Source organism: Lissotriton vulgaris, chromosome 9, assembly GCF_964263255.1.
Source record: "Lissotriton vulgaris chromosome 9, aLisVul1.2, whole genome shotgun sequence".
NCBI lineage: Eukaryota > Metazoa > Chordata > Amphibia > Caudata > Salamandridae > Lissotriton > Lissotriton vulgaris.
This window is the reverse complement of record NC_141697.1, coordinates 668,521,948-668,542,167: the sequence shown is the minus strand read 5'-3', so window position 1 is coordinate 668,542,167 and position 20,220 is coordinate 668,521,948. Positions and strand designations below refer to the sequence as shown.

Here is a 20,220-nt window from a genome sequence, read left to right as displayed (position 1 = left end):
CCATCCTATCAAACAACAGACGCAGGGTAAGATGGGATAAGCTGGTCACCAACCCAGACCAAGTAGCAGAGTTATATGCCCAGGTTATCTCAGTATTAGAAGCTGCTGGTGCCCTAAAGGTGAAATACCCCCCGCATGAATCACACGCAAGGCTGGCAGAACTTAATAGGGGACTAGTTAATAGCTTGTCAGATATCTTAAATCCTCCAGGTCCTAGTGGGAGAAGGGTTGGAAGCAAACCCAGCTGGTACAACAGGGCCTGCAGACTGGCGAAAAGAGAACTCCTTGAGGCACTGAAGCAGAATAATAACAGGGCACTTATAAAGCTTAGGAGGCTGGCATATCAGCAATTAATTCATCATGCTAAGATCGAGTGGGGGAATGAGAATTGGGCGAAGCTAACGCCTGCTTTAGCCGTTAAAGATGCACGGAAGTATTGGCAGATTGTGAGCACTGGTTCGGTTGAACCCGAGTTGGCAGTAGCGCCGAATATCGCAGCGGAGGTTTGGGAAGAACATTTTTACACCTTGTATCAGGGGGACAAATCCCTTACGGAACTGCCCCTAGGTGACACAGTACTTAGCTCTGTCCCTGGTTCGTCCGAGATTGAGTTCACTGAAGGTGAGGTTTTGGCTGCTATCTCTAAACTCCCTGCTGGTAAAGCCCCAGGCCTGGACAAGGTCCCTGGTGATCTTTTTAAACATAAACCCGGGATCTGGGCTCCTTATCTATTGATGATTTTTAATGCAATTTTAGGGGGCATGGAGGTCCCAAGTACTTGGCTGGCAGCAGAGTTAGTCCCTATCTTCAAGAAGGGCTTGCCTCTGCTTCCAGTCAACTACAGGCCAATCAGCCTAATAGTTGTATCACAGAAACTTTTTGCTAGGCTGATTTTAGACCGCCTCCTCGGCTGGATGGAGGAGTCTGAAATCTTAAGCCCGTATCAGGAACGTATCCACCACGGACCAGATTTTCCGATTAACTATGCTTTTTTGGAAAACGGTTAGGGTCGAGGGCTGTTCACTATATGCTGTTTTCGTAGATCTCCGTGCGGCCTTCGATCTGGTTCCACGCCGGAAACTGTGGAGCGTCCTTACAGATCTGGGCATTCCTGTTCCTCTTCTGAACATTATAATCCGACTCCACACTCAGAATTTCGCACAGGTTAGGTGTGGGAAAGAAGCTAATTTGTCATCTAGCTTCCCCGTTGGCAGGGGGGTGAGGCAGGGGTGCGTTCTGGCGCCCACTCTGTTTTGCCTCTATGTCAACGGGGTAATCCCCCACCTGAATGCGGTCCCCAACAGAGATGCTCCAAGGCTTGCTGGGTTTGGGATCTCTGCGATTATGTTCGCAGATGATACCCTACTACTTTCCAAGACCCCTATGGGTATACAGCGAGTCTTGGACGGTTTTGTGAACTTTTGTCATGATAGGGGGTTGGAAATAAATACATCAAAAACGAAATTCATGATTTTTAACGCTCCGAAAACAGCACGCCCAAACCCCACGATAGGAGGAGCCTGGCTTGAAAGAGTGCAGACGTTTGAGTATCTGGGTCTTACTCTTAACGAAAGTATGACCTGGGCTCAACACCAAATTAAATCTCAAATAAAGCACTCTCAAAAGGTGGGGGGCATTCTCAAACTTCTAAGTAAATCAACGGTAAAACCTATTAGACCACCTCTTGACATTTATAAATTGCAGGCATGCGGGCGGTAATATATGGTGGCGAATTGTGGGGTCACAATTGTGCTCCTGCAGTTATCGTCACGGAAAATAAGTTTCTTAGGCAGCTGGTATCACTGCCACCTAGTACACCTTTGCTTCCCCTCAAGCTCAGACCACTAAAAGAGGAACTGGGCCTTAAACCCCTAACTTTCTGGAGGCGACTCTGGGTAACCCCAGAGCTCAACAACTATAGGCAAGAACTTTTGGAGGTGTTAAAACTGCCGAAATGCGTGGAAACTTCCCTGGTTAAAACATATAAGGCAGGAATTTGAGAGGTTAGGCTGCCCCCTTGTGTGGCCTGCAGAAGCATATCCCGCAAACAGTTGGTTAACCTGTACTATGATTATAATCTATCTGCCCGTTTATCGAATGCCCAAACGGGAACTCTGTCCACCATGTTTTTCACAATGAAAGACTATTACAAATTTGAGACTGTATTCGATGATATTAGTCCTGCTGGTCTTAGGAAGTTGTACCTCCAATGGAGATACGGCTCTTTGCCAATTGGAGCCCTCACGAGTAAATGGTGCCCACCTACTCCTAAATATTGCCCTGGTTGTTCTGCGGAGTCAGAAAATGAATTGCACGTCCTATTTTTTTGCTCCTTCCTACCAGACCCCCAGAAAGAAGGGGATTGTTCCAATCTGTAAAAACTTGGGGATTAGGCAGTGCTCCCAATCTTATCGAATATTAAAAACTGATCTTTCTCCTCTAATTGTTTTAGCTGTAACCAATTTTTTAGCAGCCATGTGGAACATTAGAAGGAAATATGTGAATGTTTGTCTTGTTGGGATATAGTATACACATGTATAGTTCTAGGGAGCTTGAATGCCAACCAGAGAAGGGAGGGGCTTTGAGTCGATTATGTTTTTAATTGCTCTTATCGTTTTTGTATTTTATTGTGATGAAATAGCCCAATGGACATGATGTAATATTAGGTTTTTAATGTGTTGAAATGAAATGGATTGTGCAAATTTTATTGTTGATTGTAATGTGATCTCTTTTATGACAATACTGTCGAAATAAAAAAATAATAAGAAGAAGGAAAGCGAAGAAGACCAGCAAGGTCCAGATGACTCGCCACAAGAAGGGGAGTCAGGGCAGACCCAAGCAATCAGGGGAGCCCTCAAAATTCAAAGAGGACCCTCAAGAGGACCCACAGGCCGGATGCACTGGAGTCGCAAAAGGACCTCGAGCAGCTCACCAAAGATGCAGGCCCATGGTGCAAGCGATGCGGTGAGGACAAAGATCTTGGTCACAGGATACGCTTAAGGTTGGAGCCTGAAGACCTTGGTGGAAGAAAGCCAACAAGCGTTTGCAACTGCAAGTGGACGTGGTACACAGGGGTTAGGTTCCTACACCCCTGACGAGGGATACTGGCCACAAACTTGGTGAGAGGACAGGGCAGGCCTCGAGGGATCTGGAAAACCACCACCTGTGTAACTGAGCCTTTCGGAGTCCGTGGGAGCCCAGGATCAGCAGACCGGTCAGCTTAGTTGCGGTGCCTGCAGATGCAGGGAAGTGACTCCAAGTTTGAGGCCAGTATCCCTCATCGGGGCTGCAGGAACCGAACCCCTGTGCACCGCGTTGACTTGCAGTTGCCAAGGCTTGTTGGCTTCCTTCCACCAAGATCTTTGGGTTCCAAGTAGCCCCAACTTCATGCATCCCCTGTGACCAAGATCTTCGCCCTCACCGCATCACCTGCACAGTGGGCCTGCATCTTTGGTGAGCTGTTCGAGGTCTTCTTGCTACTCCATTGCCTCTGGCCTGTGGGTCCTCTTGAGGGTCATCTTTGAATTCTGTGGGCTCCCCTGATTGGTTGAAGCCTGCCCTGACTCCCCTGCATGTGGTGAGTCACCTGGACCTTACTGGCCCGGACAGCTGCCTCTCCAAGGTCACTGACATCTTTCCTGCAATGCTCTATATCGGTGGGCATTCATCTTCCGTGCCTCCTGGGCACTCCTGAGTGGCCTAGACTCTGTCCCCTCTGCTTGCAGGTACTTCTCCTCCTGAATCCTCCTTTGGGTTCAATCAGACACTTTCATCTTCTTCCTGAAGTCCTCCATTGGGTTTGACTGCGGTTTCCGATGCCACTTCACACCTATGCCCCCGGCTTCCCTAGTATTGGTTTGCTGGTTCCTAGGGTACCCACGGGTTGGGTGGCTCTCTAACCTTCTGTCTTCCATGGGGTTTCTTCAGGGTCCATTGGGGAGGGTCCTTTTCCTTTAAAATTGCAACCCCGACTTACCCGCTGACTTGTATTGAGCCCGCTATCGTGTTACCACTCTGCACACGGCCTCCGGGGGGTTCCTGGTTACATACCTCAGGTGCTTCTTTGGGTCCCCGGCACTTCTACGTCTTCTGGGTATAGTATTGACTGGAGTCGTGGTTTGTCGTGGTTTGCATACCGCCTTTTTAGTGTATGGTTTGGTCTCCCCCCTGGTGACCACTGTGTATTACGTGCTACTTACCTGTTTCTATTGAAAAGTATTGTTTGTATTGTGTATATCTCCGGCTAGGAGATATCTGTATATATTAGTGAGTGTCTTATAATAAATACATATTTTTATAACTACACTGTGTGCTTCTTTTTCACTTCATCTATACCTATAAGATTATGTTCTGGTTAAACAAGCTGCTTTACACTCCTTCTGGACTAAGCCTGAAGGCTGCTTTCCACATCTACCACTTGGTGAGTTTCCTAAGGTTGTCTAAGACCACTAAATTCACCATAAGGGTTGTCTGGATTGGTGCAAGGTGCCCACTTACATAAGTGTATACCATATACCAAGATTGCTTCTCAAACATGCTGCAACTGACTTTGAGTGGTGCACTGCCCGGACACAGCACAGACAGAGAACCTGATGTGGGGGGCGAAGAGTATGCCTTCGTCTGGAAGGTATACTCTTTAAGAATCTAAAAAAGTGACAAATCATGATCTTGCGCACCTGGACCGCTCCCGTCGCCCTAGGTGAGCAGTGCAGTCCAGGGTCAGTCACAGCAGCCCACATATTTCAAGGTGGGTTCTTTTCTGTTCGCCGATCAGTTTCTGACTTTGGGGTGTCTTTGGCCAGCTCCTGATGGCAGAGCAGGAGTAACACGTCCTACCCATCCGCCTTCTTGGCCATGCTCTGACTTTCAGATTTCCCTAACCATGGGTGGCAGACAACCAAGTATTCCATTGTAAAAGGAAAGATTGCGATGTTGGGGCACAAGTGTAACATGACCTATTTCACACAAATAGGTGACATCTTTAAGATATGTATTTAGTTGTTAAGATCGATAGAAACAGCCCCACCAGGAATAGCCTGCTAGCTGCTCAGCCCATCTTCCAACTGACAACACTCACACCAGGCACCCAATCATTCCACTCATGTCAATCATACTGTAGCGGGCTGCGCAGAAATGGGCAACAATCGGGTTTTAGTAAGTGAGGGTTTTATTTGATGAAAGAGAATGTCAGTACACTTTTTCCTCGGGTGTAGTCTCCTGGGGGATCGGCTCCTCTCTGGTCTCTGTCTTCGCCTCGGGGTCTCTGTCTTTTTCCGGATGGGGCTCCGTCTCGGTTTAACCAGATCGGTCTCCGTGGTTAATCCGCAGTCGCCTCGGAGGAAGGGACAAGAGAGGGTATCTCAGTACCGGTGACTATACACTGTAGTGAGGGGAAAGGGGTGAGGAATCCCAAAGTGAAACTAATACAATGTCGGTGCACAGGGAAGTGGGGTAGGTGCTGGAAGGGTTCCTGGGAAGAAGGGACAAGGTAGGGATTACTATACACGCGGTCTTCCCCGCCTCCTCACCCAACCCGAGATACGGTCACGTACCTCTGAAAGCCACACGCCTCCAGGTTGCGTGTGACTGGGCGACTCGTGGTGCCGATGGTCTCCTGGCTCCTGCGCCGTCTCCTGGTCACGCAGTTCCTCCTCTGCCTCAATCGATGTTACTTCGGGTCTTTCCTCCGCCTTCACGTCTCCTCTCGCTTCTCTCCACCACTCTCCTCCCGATGCAGCGTCCTCCTCTCCAATTCCCACGCCGGTAAACAAGCACACCGGACTCTCCTTCACTGTCGTATTTACATCCGGGTTCGGCCCCGCCTCCGCCTCGGGTCGCTTCCAGTTAAAGGGCCAGTCCAGGTTGTCTTCCTCGTCGCAGCTATACCATTCGGCCGGTCCGACCGAGAACTGCGACTGGGAAGGCTGAAACGACAGTAGGGGGGTGTCACATGATGAAACTCTCCTAGGGTAGGCACCAGCCTCAGCGGTGCCTTCCGAACCCCCGACTCCGTCACACATACCAACATTCCACACCGAACACTCACACTGACTGAGCAGCTAGTAACAAGGTAAAGTTGAACACTACAAACATAACATGAAGATACTACATTATCTTCTCCCTTTACAATTTAAAATAAATGAAACCATACAAAAATGAACAAGTATACACAAAATATACAGATGAAAACAATAGTCTAAAACCCAGGGGTAAATGGTAAAAACCAGACCACGAGAGGGAACAGACTAGACTAAGGAAGAGAGAAGAGTGAACAGATAAACACAACCTAACACCATCCTCTTCCTTAAATAAAAAAAAATAATCATGAAGCGCAAGGCCACTCACACAAAAGAAACACATGACTTACATAGAGCGACGTGTGAGGCGCAGGGCGACTTACACTCAACAAAAACACATGAAGCGTAGGGCGACTTACATCGAACAACAAGTGAGGCGCAGGGCGGCTTACACACAACAAACATAAACATGTGAGGCACAGTAGGACTTACACACAAAGTGAAAATGGGGCAACACCCATAACAACACACCCTATGTGGGGATGTACACTTGTACATGTAAATTGGGCTAAAACCCATAACCTAACCCTGTGTAAGGGTTACCAACATAAACACATGTATATGGAACTAACCCATGAGCCTACCTCTATGTAGAGGTCATGAAATGTATAATGTAAGAATGGGACTATGACCCAAACCCATCCTTCATGTCAGGGATAACACTGTGATGGGACTATTATCCAAACCCATCCCTCAGGTAAGGGATAAAACTGTGATGAACACCCGCAAAACACTTGGGCCACTCATCCATAGAGTAGCGTAAATCTGTGGCATCACGAAATATGGAAATGTAGAATAGTTAATACAATTCAATAACTGCAGAACATTACTAAACTGTGACCCACGCCATTGAGCGCCTCTCACCCGAGGTGAACTACTAGGCTAGAAACACCCTAGCGAAAGGGAACTTACTTGTGCCGTAAACAACTCTTCATTCAAACACAGTGGAGCGAAATAGGTAACCTGCAATAGAAGCTTCGGACCTCAGACTTGGTAAAACTCCATTTGAACAGGCAGTCAAAGTACATGATGAGCCTGTCACGTGTGCCACACCTTTTAGTACCACAACAGACAAATATCACACCAAGGACAAGTGTGAGAAAAACTCCTTGGAGAACGGCAGTACAGTCAAAGTCGACTCTGACACCAGATGGCAGCCAAAGAGAAGAACACTGTCACTCACCACCGGAATACTAGGCAGTGCCCACTGGCCTCCAAACTTTGGTCCAACTGTCCTCCGAGAACGTTGAATGACCCTCGCCGGTGACGACCACAACAACCATGACCCTTCATCCGCCGCAGCGCCACTCCTTGTGTGGTGCAGGAAAACCAACAGAGACACACAGAAGACGCCGCACTCCGCTGAAGACGTGGTTGGCAAATTGAAGTAAAACAGAGGCAGCCAACCAAAACATGGCGGCAAGTCCATATTGTGCCGTATGGCTCACAACACATCTCTGCAGGAAAGCATCAGATAGGCAGCAGTACAGCAGGAGAGTCGTCATAGAAAACACCAAAGCAGCTCCGTGTGACTCCATAAATGAAATAAGAAGAACGCTCTGCAATGCAAATTCAAACTGCAGCATAGCAGGTTAACCACTTAGAAAAACAAGCATAGGTAAATCAAACCAAAGACGATAAACATCTCACCAAAGCTGGCTCCTTGTATTAGAAAAACACACTCAGGAATGCAACCTTGAGTGTTAGATGCCACATTACTCTGCGGTTGAATACAGATGCAAACACCACGTTTGCATAACATCGGGTTTTATAACTTTGAGTGCCCAACTGTTCAAATCCACAACGGCTTACTATTTATATAAAAATGGCAAGCGCTTTCAATATGTAACACTACAGCTGCTGAGCACAGTCACATGCAAAAAAAATTGCCCAGAACCATGCTGATCCAGTGTGGCCCTTCTAGATGCTCACGTTGGTACAGCTTCCAACATGCCACAAATGACAGGGTCCATGAATACTCCATCTGTGCAATCACTGCACGCAGTTTGTAGTGCTAACTGATCCAGGGCTTCTAGACCTCAAGAAAACGCAGTGGCTGGTTCTCCCACATGTGGCAGTAGTGTGCCTTACACCACCTACTCACAAATTCATTGTATAAATCCAATGGAGCATATACAGGCTGGGCAATGGTGGTTGGGCTGTCCGTTGACATGGACACTGGTGGGGTTGGCTTGCCCGTTGTAGCTCCAAACTTGCTCCTTCTAGTTGCCGTAGTTTCTTTGAGTTCCTCTTGATTTGTGTAGTTCCTCTTGTTTCATGTCCAGTTGTATACAGGTTCTAAATCCTTTAAGATGCTTGGGTCCATGTTTAGTCGTCACCAAATGTAACATGATGGATTCTACGCAAATAGGTGACATCTTTAAGATATTTATTTGTTTTAGATGCTAAGATCCATAGAAACAGCATCACCAGGAGCAGCCTGACAACACTCACACCAGGCAGCCAATCATTCCACTCATGTCAATTATGCCAACATTCCACACAGAACACTCACACTGGCTGAGCAGCTAGTAACGAGGTAAAGTTGAACACTATAAACATAACATTAAGATACTACAACAAGCCTCCACATCTGTTAGAGGTATGTAAACAGTGTCAGTCGGTGCCAAGACACCTTCACTTTTTTCCTCAGAACAGATTGCTTCAACAAAGGCAGCAGTCATTCAACATAAAGCAGATTCCCAGTTGAGTCAGCACTTCGTGAAAAACATCTTCATCTGATCTACGGGATATCCACAACTGCTGCCAACCCCAGGATCTCCTATGCTAGACAATCATTCCATTTTTTATAGCCTCCTTCATGTATTATAATCAGGATGTCTGATGGGGCTGCCCCTTCTGAAATGTATCCTTACGTAGGTGAGGGAGTGATATCGTTATCATCTCTGTATTGTGATGATCTTTCCGAGGTCCGAAACAAAAAAGGGAAAATGCTTGAATATATAATTATTGGCAGATGCTCCAGGTGCATTCTATCCTACTTTATTTAGCTTTCTGTGCTTCTACAGAGTGAAATCAACAATAGGCACATCATCTTGTTCTCACCACAAACAAGGACAGTGTAGTTCAGAGTGGTAGGCTGCATCCCTAAGCATGGGAAGACAAGAAATTCGGACATTTTTTCTGCTTTGTTGATCCTCATCAGTGAGGTTGTATCTTCGCACAGGGGAGCTTGTTCTAGTTATCAAGGGATTTTAACATGCTGATCCTGATGATGGCATCTGTGGCAGTTTCCTTTGAATGCTGTCACATACAGTTGTGGGCTAGAGTGTATGTTTCCTCTGCTGCACAGCTGTGCTCGACTACTTAAAATCTGGATGCATAGGTTTCGCTCTGTGAGGGCATACAGGTTACAGACCAGGCAGACGACATGTTAAAGTTTCATATTCTGTTTTCATCTTTTCTCATGCTTCCTGTTTCCCATTCTCTTTTAATCATTCTCAAGGCGGAAAATCTACTTCTGGATGCTGACGCCAATATCAAGATTGCCGACTTTGGCTTCAGCAACGAGTTCACACTGGGGTCGAAGCTGGACACTTTCTGTGGGAGCCCACCCTATGCTGCCCCCGAGCTTTTCCAGGGCAAGAAGTATGATGGGCCTGAGGTGGATATTTGGAGCCTGGGCGTCATTCTGTACACACTGGTCAGCGGCTCACTACCCTTCGATGGCCAGAACCTCAAGGTGAGTCTGTATACCTCGGTTGGCCTTACTGAAGGTCATTCGCCACTGATGATTGATGTTTGTTTGTTTTTACCTCCACATCATCTCCATCCACTTATAAATGGATGGCTTCACTTCATAAGATAGAGGTGTCTTCTCATAAGTGGTTGTGCCATCTCCTGAGCAGGGTGTCTCTCAAAAGGATGTGGCCAAGTTGCTGGTTAGGGGCACTCACTCGTGCAGAAAGCCCACTAGATGACTGGTGCTCCCTGTGTGACTGGTCCTCCTGTGAGGAGAGGAACCCCCCTCCTGTGTGGTTTGTGCCCCACCTCAGATGTAATGAGAAAGTTCACCAGACACTGATCTGGACAGCCTTATGCACTGCTCTAGAGGAGTGTAAATCAATGAGTCTTTGGTAATTGTCAATAAAGTTAAACAAGTCAATCGATGATTAAACACGATGTATGGACAACATCAAAATAAACGACGTCAAATTCTTGCTTTTTTCAGTAGTATTTCTTTATAAGAAATCAACAGTTATCCAAGGAAAATGTTCGAGGTTCACATGATCCCAACGTGGAGTGTTGAAGCAATTCTTCAAAATATATTCAATTTAAAACTCCCAATGCATTTCGGGCTAAAGGGACAGCCCTTCATCAGGGGAATCTAGGGAAACAATACCTCAGATGTAGGCATACTCCCTTATTGGAGAATATAAACCCAGGAAAATATGTTTGTTCCCCTGACGGGGAGGCATGGCTATCCTTCAGAGATGGGTATACCCAGTCAAAGGTAGGTGCATACTCTCATAGGTGTGGCGCCTACCTTACAGATGGGGTCCCTCGTTCATAGCAGGCTGCATCCCCTCTGATGTTAATATAACCCTACATTGGTGGGCCCCTTCCCGTGCAGAAACCCAGTTGTTGCTGGATTCCCCCATTGCTGGATAGAAGCCCTTCTTATTCAAAGGTCTTGTTCTCCTTAGTCTTGCGACTCTGTCATTGAATGGGGGGGGGGGGTACCGGATTGGCAGGTCTTCCTATCATTAATGGGTTCTTCTGTTGGATAGTGGACACCACCCTTTTGTGAGTTGCTTTGTCTGATTTATTCTTCAGTGTAGTTCATTCAGGGTCAACTGCACCTCTGGTTTCCCTCGGTGCTTGTATTTGGCAATGAATGACTTTCCTCCTTCTCATTGCAACTTGGCCCTCCTTCTTTGTTGGGAATCGATGGTGGTTCATAGTACTCCTTGATGACTTGTCCTCTTTATTGGTGCATAGTTGTACATAATTGTCCCGACTGGGGAGAGAGCCACATCATACTAAGGTAGTATTGTTAACAGATTGTCATCATGCTGAGGCAGGGAAACATATTTTTGCTTGTTTTCGCCTTGTTCATCAGGTTAGCTCCCACGTTGATATATGGGCCGCTGCATTGACATGACTGCCCATTTTCTGGTTTACTAGTTTTCCCTGCTTGCTTGATGCCACCTTCTTGGCTGGATCCATTAAGTCAATGGCAAATACGCTCTCCCTCTGTGTTTGAGGTATGCGCTAGCTGGTTGGTGTGAGCCCCTTGATTGCAAATGTATTTGTCTCCATGATGCGTTTAAACTCCTCAATAGGGGGACCGGGCCGCCAGATGTTGGATGCAGTGCGTTCAAATGTCTATATGACGCATTTAGAGGGCCCGGTGATTGAGCAGCTCTCCCAATGATTTCATGTCACTGGGATGCCTTGTTTCCAGTCATGTACTTTTTTGTAACATATATCAGTGGATTCCAGGGGTTATAGTCTTGGTACAGTTAAATTGGACCAACACGGCTATCACATCTGAAAACAATTATTTGTAAAATGGAATCTCAGGACTGGTAGCATTGCTTTCAGGTAACACATGGTCATATGTCAATCCTAGGCGTGATGCTCTACATGGCGGGAACATCGTCCCTCTTGTGGACCTTTCCTTCTATGGTGCGTGAAGCCCCCTGTAGTACACTGGAAGATGAATTCTTCGCTTGGATTTCTGGTCTAGCATTAGGATGATGGCACAATTCCCTTGACTTGCGCAGCAGTTTATTTCAGAGATCTGACTTCCTCCCAGAGCCAGCCCTGTAAAAGGGGGCGAAAACGGCAAACGTGTTTCATAAACGTTCAGGGCTCGAGTCGGGGTACCACGCGGGTGGACGGCGTCCCCCCACATATTTTACCGGGAACTCGATAACTGGAGCAAATGGAGCCACACATTCACTCTTTGGCCTCTCTGGAGCGGGACCTCGCCCCAGAGAGGCCAAAGAGTGAATGTGTGGCTCCACTTGCTAAGGGGTGAGCGAAGGGAGGCAATGAATGTGATGGTGCAAGCCACCTTTCGTAACGTCACTTCCTGTCGTGACGTTAGTGTCCCCCCACTTCTTTTTTTAGAACTTGTGCCCTGTAAACATTGGACCTCATCGAAAATCTGTTTTGGCACATGGTGTGTTTTTTAGAAACGAAGTTTTCTCTTTAGTCCGCTCTTTTATCTCCCACCCTCTTCTCCTTCCAGGAGCTGCGCGAGAGAGTCCTGCGAGGGAAGTACCGTGTCCCATTCTATATGTCCACAGACTGCGAGAACATTCTGCGGCGGTTCCTAGTCCTCAATCCCACTAAACGATGCACCCTGGAGGTGAGTAACTCCAGCTCCGTACTGTCAGGTTACCGCCCACTCTGCCTTATGTGCCCAGTGTTAACCCTTTCCTCTGTTTTATCGTCACTGTTTGATTTCCTTTTATTCCTCTCAAAAGTTTCTTTGTGACTTCCATTCTATCCTGATCTCTTATTACTGTTTTGTTGTCAGCTTTCCTCTTTATTCGTTTTTTTATTTGTATTCCATCATTTTCTTGTGTTCTTCCGTTTGCTTGCCACATTCCCTTCTCTTTTGCCTCTTCCATTTTTGCCTCTTCCTCGCTTTCCTCTCCTTTTTAAAGGGCGTATTGTATAATTGTAATAATATTTCTGATTACACCCTGCTAAGTTGACTGTGCAAAGACTTTTAGAGAACTACAATTAGTATAATAAGCTCCTGACGCTAATTACAGAGCAACAGCATGGCTGCAGGACCCAAGACTGGGAATACCCGAGACAAGAACAGTGTGTAGCACGCTTTCTCCTGCTCTAGACTTGAGGGTTGGATTTTGGGGCGGGAGGAGGAGTTGTGGGTGGATCCATTTCCTTATAACCTCAGTTGATGTAGAAATGTGAGGCAGTGGATTCAGATCTGTGAATTCGCCTCAGAGTTTATATGCAGCCGCACGGTAACATGCACGAGTGTGGATACGAGGTGTGTTCTTAGGTCTGTTTCTAACCGGAACCCAAAGGCTGGGATCAAGTGTTATCTGTTTGGGCACCGCAACTTGACCTGTTTTCAATGTGCTTCAGACAAAATGCAGGGAACATTGGTACGTCGACTTTGTGACAGTCTATATTTCAGAGCTGTGCCCTGCCAGAAATGTATTCCACACGGGCCCCAACTACATGTTGGGCAGATGTAGGTGCATAGATATTGGGTGATTAAAATTAACGATTCCAGGCAGTCCCCATTCCTAAGCCTGCCTATTCAGGGTGAATCCCTATAGAATGAGGAATTACCATGCGGACCAGATATTTCCAAGGTAAAATTCCGCACAGTGTTCTCTTTCCCATGCACATTAATGCTTCCATTTACCACCTACTCTGAGCAAGTGACAGAAGCGATGTGGGCAGCAGTGACAAGGGAGGTGTCGATGGAGGGACAGAGCAGGCTTTAGCAGACAGAGGGGAGATTTACATGCTCTCTGTGCCATCGCATGGGTTGGCTGCTGGCCGGGCACCTCTTGTGGCCTGACCCAATGCAGTTTTGATCAGCTGGAACTTCTTAGCAGGATAATGGTTACAATTGTTATAATCTGACAACTTGATACCCCAACAGGGTTTCAGATCTCCCAGTTTATTATTATAACCATTCTGTCAAAACATACAGATCTTACACTGAGGCTCGGCTAACCCTTTGGGCCTTATGTAAAGGTTGTCAGTAATAGAATGGGTGTCCTGTCTATCAACCTTTGGCACCCAGTGCCTAATTCAGGAGTCATGGTAGGTTGGTTTTCCCAAAGGCAGAGCTGCCATTGAGAAAACCCTCACTACTGAGTAGTCGCTGGTATGTTTTATTGTAATTGTATTTTTGTAGAGCATAGATCGCGGTCTGCATCTTGGGGGGTGGGGCGGAGGTGGGAGGGGCGGTCCTTTGTTGAAAGGCTGATGAATAGAAGTGTGGGCTGTTGGGAAGCATTTTATTATCATTTATGATTGATATGAGTGGTGCATCAGCGGGCCTAGCCATTACGGTGGGAAAAAGATTGATGGGTTTAATGCATGAATCTTACATTAATTTATTGATTGATCAGCGTATATGGCATTGGAAGGCCCTCCCTAATTAACGCTAGCCATCTTAGTCTATGGTTTTTTTCTGTCCGGGACGTCCATGGACATGGTTGTGTTACCAGACAGTAAAATGCTTAAATATCCCTAGTCAATCACTAAATCAATCTTTATTCGACTGTTAAGAATAATCATAAAAGAACAACAACAGTAAAATACAAATTGATATCACCTAAAATTCAATTCAAAGATGGCACATATTCATTAAATTAGATAAAAAAGCATCATAACATAACCCGGTCATATCCACAGTGCCCCGGAAGAAAGCATTCATCGTTAGTTTTTCCGGGTTTGTCTTCGGAGAAGAAAAGAAACTGCCAACAGGTTCACTATGGAGAAGTGTGGCTCAGGGGTTAGAGGCGGCAGACCTGGAGCTTGAGTTCGGCCCTGGACCAGGGTTCAATTCCCCGCCTCGGCGGGTCTTGGGCTCAATAATTCCACAGACTCGATAATTCTCGCTCCGGTGCCTTCTCGACTCACGGGTTCACACTCTGCGACTCTGGGCAATAGCTTGCTTAATCTCCACATCGGCCCCTCGCGGTGGGATGCCTGGCTTTCACCTTGTGGATACCCTGCCAGTGTTATCTCACAGGGGAATACCAGGACGGGTTCCCTAAGCAAGCGCGGAGATGCCCCAGGGTAAGTCATGCGCTATATAAGCTTCATACATTTACATTCACATTTACACTATGCTGTTATGACAAGGCCCAACCGCTGCAATTGTGTTTTTTCGTCAACACATGTGAACTTTAAATATAGAGTTGGTGAGCAGGATTTGGCGGAACTGGTGTAGGGAAGACTCTGGCACTCCCATCTATATGACAGCCGCTGCCCCAAAGGCTAATGAGGGCCTGGCTGTCTGCCACATGAATCAATTCTGGATTCTCATACACTCTTCCATTCAGTGGTGGCTCCTCGAGGGAGTGCTGCGGGGTGGAGGAGAGGCGGGGCGGGGGAGAGGCAGGGTAGGGGGTGGAAAACTCTGGCATACAGCTGAACGGAGATAGGTAAATGAATAAATAAATAAAACTAATTACATAGCGCCCACTGCATTTGGCGTGGCAGCGCGCTCAATGTAATTTGTTTTATTTATTTATTTACTTACCTCGGTTCGGCCATATGCTGGAGTTTACTACACCCCACCCTGCCCCTCCCCTGCCCACCGCCCCACAGCACTCTCTCGAGGAGCCGCAACTGCTTCCATTGGTTTGGTTAAACAACACAGGAATCTTAAGATTGTATTCCAGATGAGCATACTTTGTTTGTGCTTGACTGGTGAGTAAAGGCAATCCAGATCCTTGAAAGAAATGATATAAATCTATGAAAAAAAAATCTGCAAAAAGGTGAAATCTATTGACTTCATCCTGAAAGACTGGTAGGGATAATGTATTTCCCACCGATTGGCAACTCTTGTCAAAACCAGTCCCCTTCATTAGCAGAGGAGGGGCGTCGACCCTTTTGCCCAGCCCTCACTTTACACCCATGCGTTCTCCTCTCTGTTTAATGATCAAACATTTTCTCATCCTTCTGTGTCCCTTTGTCTCTCATTAGTCATGTCTCTTTCCCTCTACTCCACCCCTTATTATTGAACTTTCAGCCCTTTTTGCCTTCAAGCACATCTCTTTCCTATTGTGTCATGTCAATCTCATTTCATCCTCTCTTTGCACCATTGTTTAATGTGCCCCAACTCTTACTTGCATGCCTTGCCCCTCATGAGCCTTCTGCTCTGTGGCGCACCAAGAACACTCCGAAATCGCTTATACTGACCCATTATTGCTGTGTATATATTTTTTTTCCTTAACAGCAAATCATGAAGGACAAATGGATAAATGTGGGCTACGATGGGGACGATCTTAAGCCGTACAAGGAGCCAGAGGAGGACTTTGGAGACACTAAGCGAATTGGTAAGCATCTCTTCCTGCTAATGAATAAATTACCTGTCCACACATGAACAGGTATTTAATGTGGTTGAGGAGAGGATAGATCTGAGTTGCTAGAAGCATAGGAATGTAGAATCTCACTTCAGATAACAATGCCCACTTAGCCAATCTATACTGGCTATTTGCAGTCAGATATTGATACAAGCAACTCGCATGGTTCGATGTTCCACTATATCTCTTCATTGCCTTGTTTCATGAATTTACAGGTCTTGGCCACCTCAAGTCCATATGGATACTGTTTTGCACACTCCCTAACCTCAATGTGATACCATGTTTTTAAGTAACAATCTGTTCAACCCCAACATACCCCCACTGGCAGGCATCATCTGCGCTCACAGATCCAACACCATATCCTAAGCTGATGACATCCAGCTCATACTCTCCCTCTCTGACAAGACGCCACATACCTGGTCCAATTTCACTGCCTGTATGATTGAAGTTGCTAGATGGATAAAATCCAACTGCACTAGACCTGACCGAAATAGTAATTTACTGCAAAGACACCTCGCTCTGTGACTCCACCTGGTAGCCTGCCAAACTCTGCCCCACACTTCTCACAGCAACTCGTGTTAAGTACTTACGAATTTGAATGCACTCTCCATCTCCAGTTTTCACAGACTCAAGAGGCTCTAGAAGACCTTAAAATGCCTCCCAACCAACACTCGCAGAACTGCCATCCAAACCCTCAACACCAGTAAACTGGACCACGGAAACACTATACTGGAATCAACGCTCAACTGACCAGAAGGCTTCAGACAATCTAAAACTCTGAACCAGGCAAACCCTAAAACTACCAGCATGCTCTCACATCACCCCGCACATCAAAGATCTCCCCTGACTCCCAATTCACAAAATGCATTCTTAAAACTCCCTATGTACACACACAAAGCCCTACAGAATACAAGCCCCACGTACCCCCACAACTGCATAAACTTCCACAAACCTTCCACACACTTCCTTCCAGCTGAACTCCTACTCGAAAAGCGAAACTGTACAACATCGAACACAAGAAGAAGTTTCAAGCCTCACGTTAAGTCCCATTTCAGGTCGAGGGTGTGGACCTGCTTACGAGGTCGTTCCTGCAAGAGGTCTACTTTGAGGTCAAAATCTTCTGGTAAATCAAAGTTGAAGTCCAAACATTTAATAGCAGTTGATTGATCAAACAGCACATCCAATGACTAGTATGGCAGTACTCACAAAATACATTATTTAGTAATTTGAAAATGTCCAAAATTGGATGCCACATTGCACAATACCCTTCCTGCCTAAAGGATACACAACAGAGTGTGGTCAGACACCACACCCAATGCAATGTCAAGTTGGTCCAGAGTACACTGTAGAAGTTGATTGGCCATCTAAACCGAAAATTAGATTTTGAGGTTTTATTCTAGTCTCAAAGTGACCAAAAAAATCTAAAAATCTTACAATGTCCACAGAAAATCCAACAGTGATGACACTAGAAGAAGTAAATCAAGAGGACTAATTCTGTGGTGTTGGATTGGTTTGCTGTTGAAAGCCACACATGTATTTTGTGATGCACTAAAAAGGTATTTGCACAGATAGAAGATTTCTTACAGAAGATGTACAGCCAGCAAAACATGGAGAAGGTATTTGTGCACATGGAAGATTTCTTGAAACAGAGATACAGCCAACACATGTTTAGTCCAATTGACTTTAAGGTGTAAGTCCTTTATTGTACCAGTTTAAACTAAGGCAGTTTCTAATTTAAAAACGTATGCAGTGTAGTCAAGAATCACAAATGAGAAAGAAATGCTTGTACAGTATGTGACACCATATGTTGATAAAAGGAGGTGGTGGCGGACTTGCAGTAAAAAGGTAATCTCCATGCGTGGTCGCAGCAGGTTGCATAAGAACCACAATGTTATTCGGACTCACTCCAGTTCTCCAGTTGTAGAGTTGATTCCTCATCAACAATGCAATGCTGGAGTGAAGCTTTTAAATAGGCCATGTTTCAGGTAATTGGCACTCTTCTGGTGCACCCTCGGGCTCCGAAGATCCACAGGGACCCTCTGTGGGGTTACTGGCAGCAAATCCATTCTCGGTGAGACCTGACCCCCTTGGACCGTCAAGGGCCCTGTACCAGCCCTGGTACAGAATCCAACCTAGCTCCTCAACCTAGTTCGGTCCCTCCGTTTCAACACTTGTACACAAGCGCCAAATGAATGGATCGAAACGCCGTCGACATGATATGTGGGCTTAACACTAGTTCACTATTATGTGCATAATCTGTTTTGTTCCCCACATATGTGAAGCAAGTACATTGTAGAGTTTCTTTTCTTGCTCCATTTTTGGTTACTTGCCTGATATATCCCATGTGTTTGTATTGTCTCCAAGTTTATGTAAGCGTTGCGGATACAGGACTGTGTCCCACTGTTTTATTGTTCTTCAAACTGACTATTGAATTATTGAATAAATTTGCAAGTCCGGCTGGACTTTTTTGCTGTTATAGCGCACATCGTGGCCTATAATTATTACAAGTCCCAATTTTAGTGCCAAGGGCCGTTGTTTTTTGTAAAAGTTGATACCCCAGGTCCTTGCCTACCTAGAGGGCTCCCTTGTTTTTTGTAGTAGTACCTCTGTGGGGTTACTGGCAGCAAATCCATTCTCGGTGAGACCTGACCCCCTTGGACCGTCAAGGGCCCTGTACCAGCCCTGGTACAGAATTCCAACCTAGCTCCTCAACCTAGTTCGGTCCCTCCGTTTCAACACTTGTACACAAGCGCCAAAGGATGATCCAGCACTGGCTCAGATGTCTGACACTGAAGCGACTTCACAAAAATCTCTAATGTGGTGCTGTGAAATCACTAAATCATAACCAGTCACCATACAGCCTGATTCTAATTCTATTCCACTACTAGAACAGGCAAGCTAGTGGAAGCTTCATTGTCTTATTGGCTCTGATTCTAACCAAAGCTTGCCACCCCTCCAGAGATAAGGGTGGGGGTCGGGATGGGAATGATATACACTTGATCATTTTTACATAGACTTACAAGAGGCCAATGGGCACAAAACATTTCCTGATACAGGGGTGAAAACGCTTTTTGGCCTTCCTCTAGATAAGACTGCTTCTTTTGCAGGGGTAAGAAGATTTGCAGCTGAAGACTTGGACCTACAGCTACCCTCTAGAGAGGATAAGACAAATGTTCCTAAAAGAGATGTGCGGCCTGTGTCAGCCACATCTGATCCCTTGCTCCTGTTTAATGAGGCCCTCAATTGCACTTTAATGGGCACTTGGGACCCAGTGGATCTGTTTGTGGCCAGACATCACACACTGGCACTTGGCGACCCTTATTTCCTCACTAAATATCGTAGTCCTGAGAGTATGGTTGTTCAGGCTTCAACTAGCAAAGTGAACCCCAACTAATTTTCCACAACTCTCCCAATTAGGGAATTTTTTGAGAGGATTGAAGCATTCAGAAAATGAATGTTCTCTTCAGCTAGCCCAGCATTGAGAGCATTCAATGCAGTGTGATTGTTGGGCAGATATATGCACGCCCTCTAGGACCTGCTTAGCAAGATCTTGCCTGCATTCGCAGAAGATCCAAGGGCTTCAAAATCTCAAAACCATTCATCATGATCAAGATGCGGCCAAATAAGTGATTTGTGCTGGCCTTGATACTGCTATTATCTGAGAAGAGCAGTTGGCACTAGTGAATGAATGAATGCGTGGCACTTCCCAGCCACATGTGGATGCCTTCCACAGGATTCTCTGGTGACGTTCAGATGTCTCTAATTGATATGCGTTTCGATGGCTCACGCCTGTTGGGTGAAAAAGCTGCTTGGGCCTTCGAACATTTAATTGAGAATGAGAACACTGCATGTTATGGGGCTCTTTTGACCTCTGGCCAAAGGTTTCCTCACCAGTTTTAGAATTTCCAAGGCTATTCTAGGGATCTGGTGTGTAGGCAACATCAGCCTCCCTAGCCTCTCCAACAATCACTGCAATCCTTTTGGGGCCAAAGGACGTGCATCAGATAGACATCATACAGGCCATCAAAGGCACCAGTTCTTCCAGTTCTTTTCCCCTGCAGCAGCTGCTACCAAGCTGCTTC

General features: G+C 46.2%; 1 protein-coding gene across 3 annotated transcripts in view; it reads left to right on the top strand.

Moving 5' to 3' along the window:
* MARK4 (microtubule affinity regulating kinase 4) overlaps positions 1–20,220 on the top strand; it is a 608,126-nt gene that overhangs the window by 301,816 nt on the left and 286,090 nt on the right. For all 3 annotated transcript variants that reach the window (XM_086938381.1, XM_086938382.1, XM_086938383.1), the window contains exons 8-10: positions 9,544–9,780; positions 12,298–12,417; positions 16,012–16,111. In XM_086938381.1, coding sequence (XP_086794507.1) covers positions 9,544–9,780; positions 12,298–12,417; positions 16,012–16,111 — 457 coding nt within the window. The remainder of the gene's footprint in view (positions 1–9,543; positions 9,781–12,297; positions 12,418–16,011; positions 16,112–20,220) is intronic.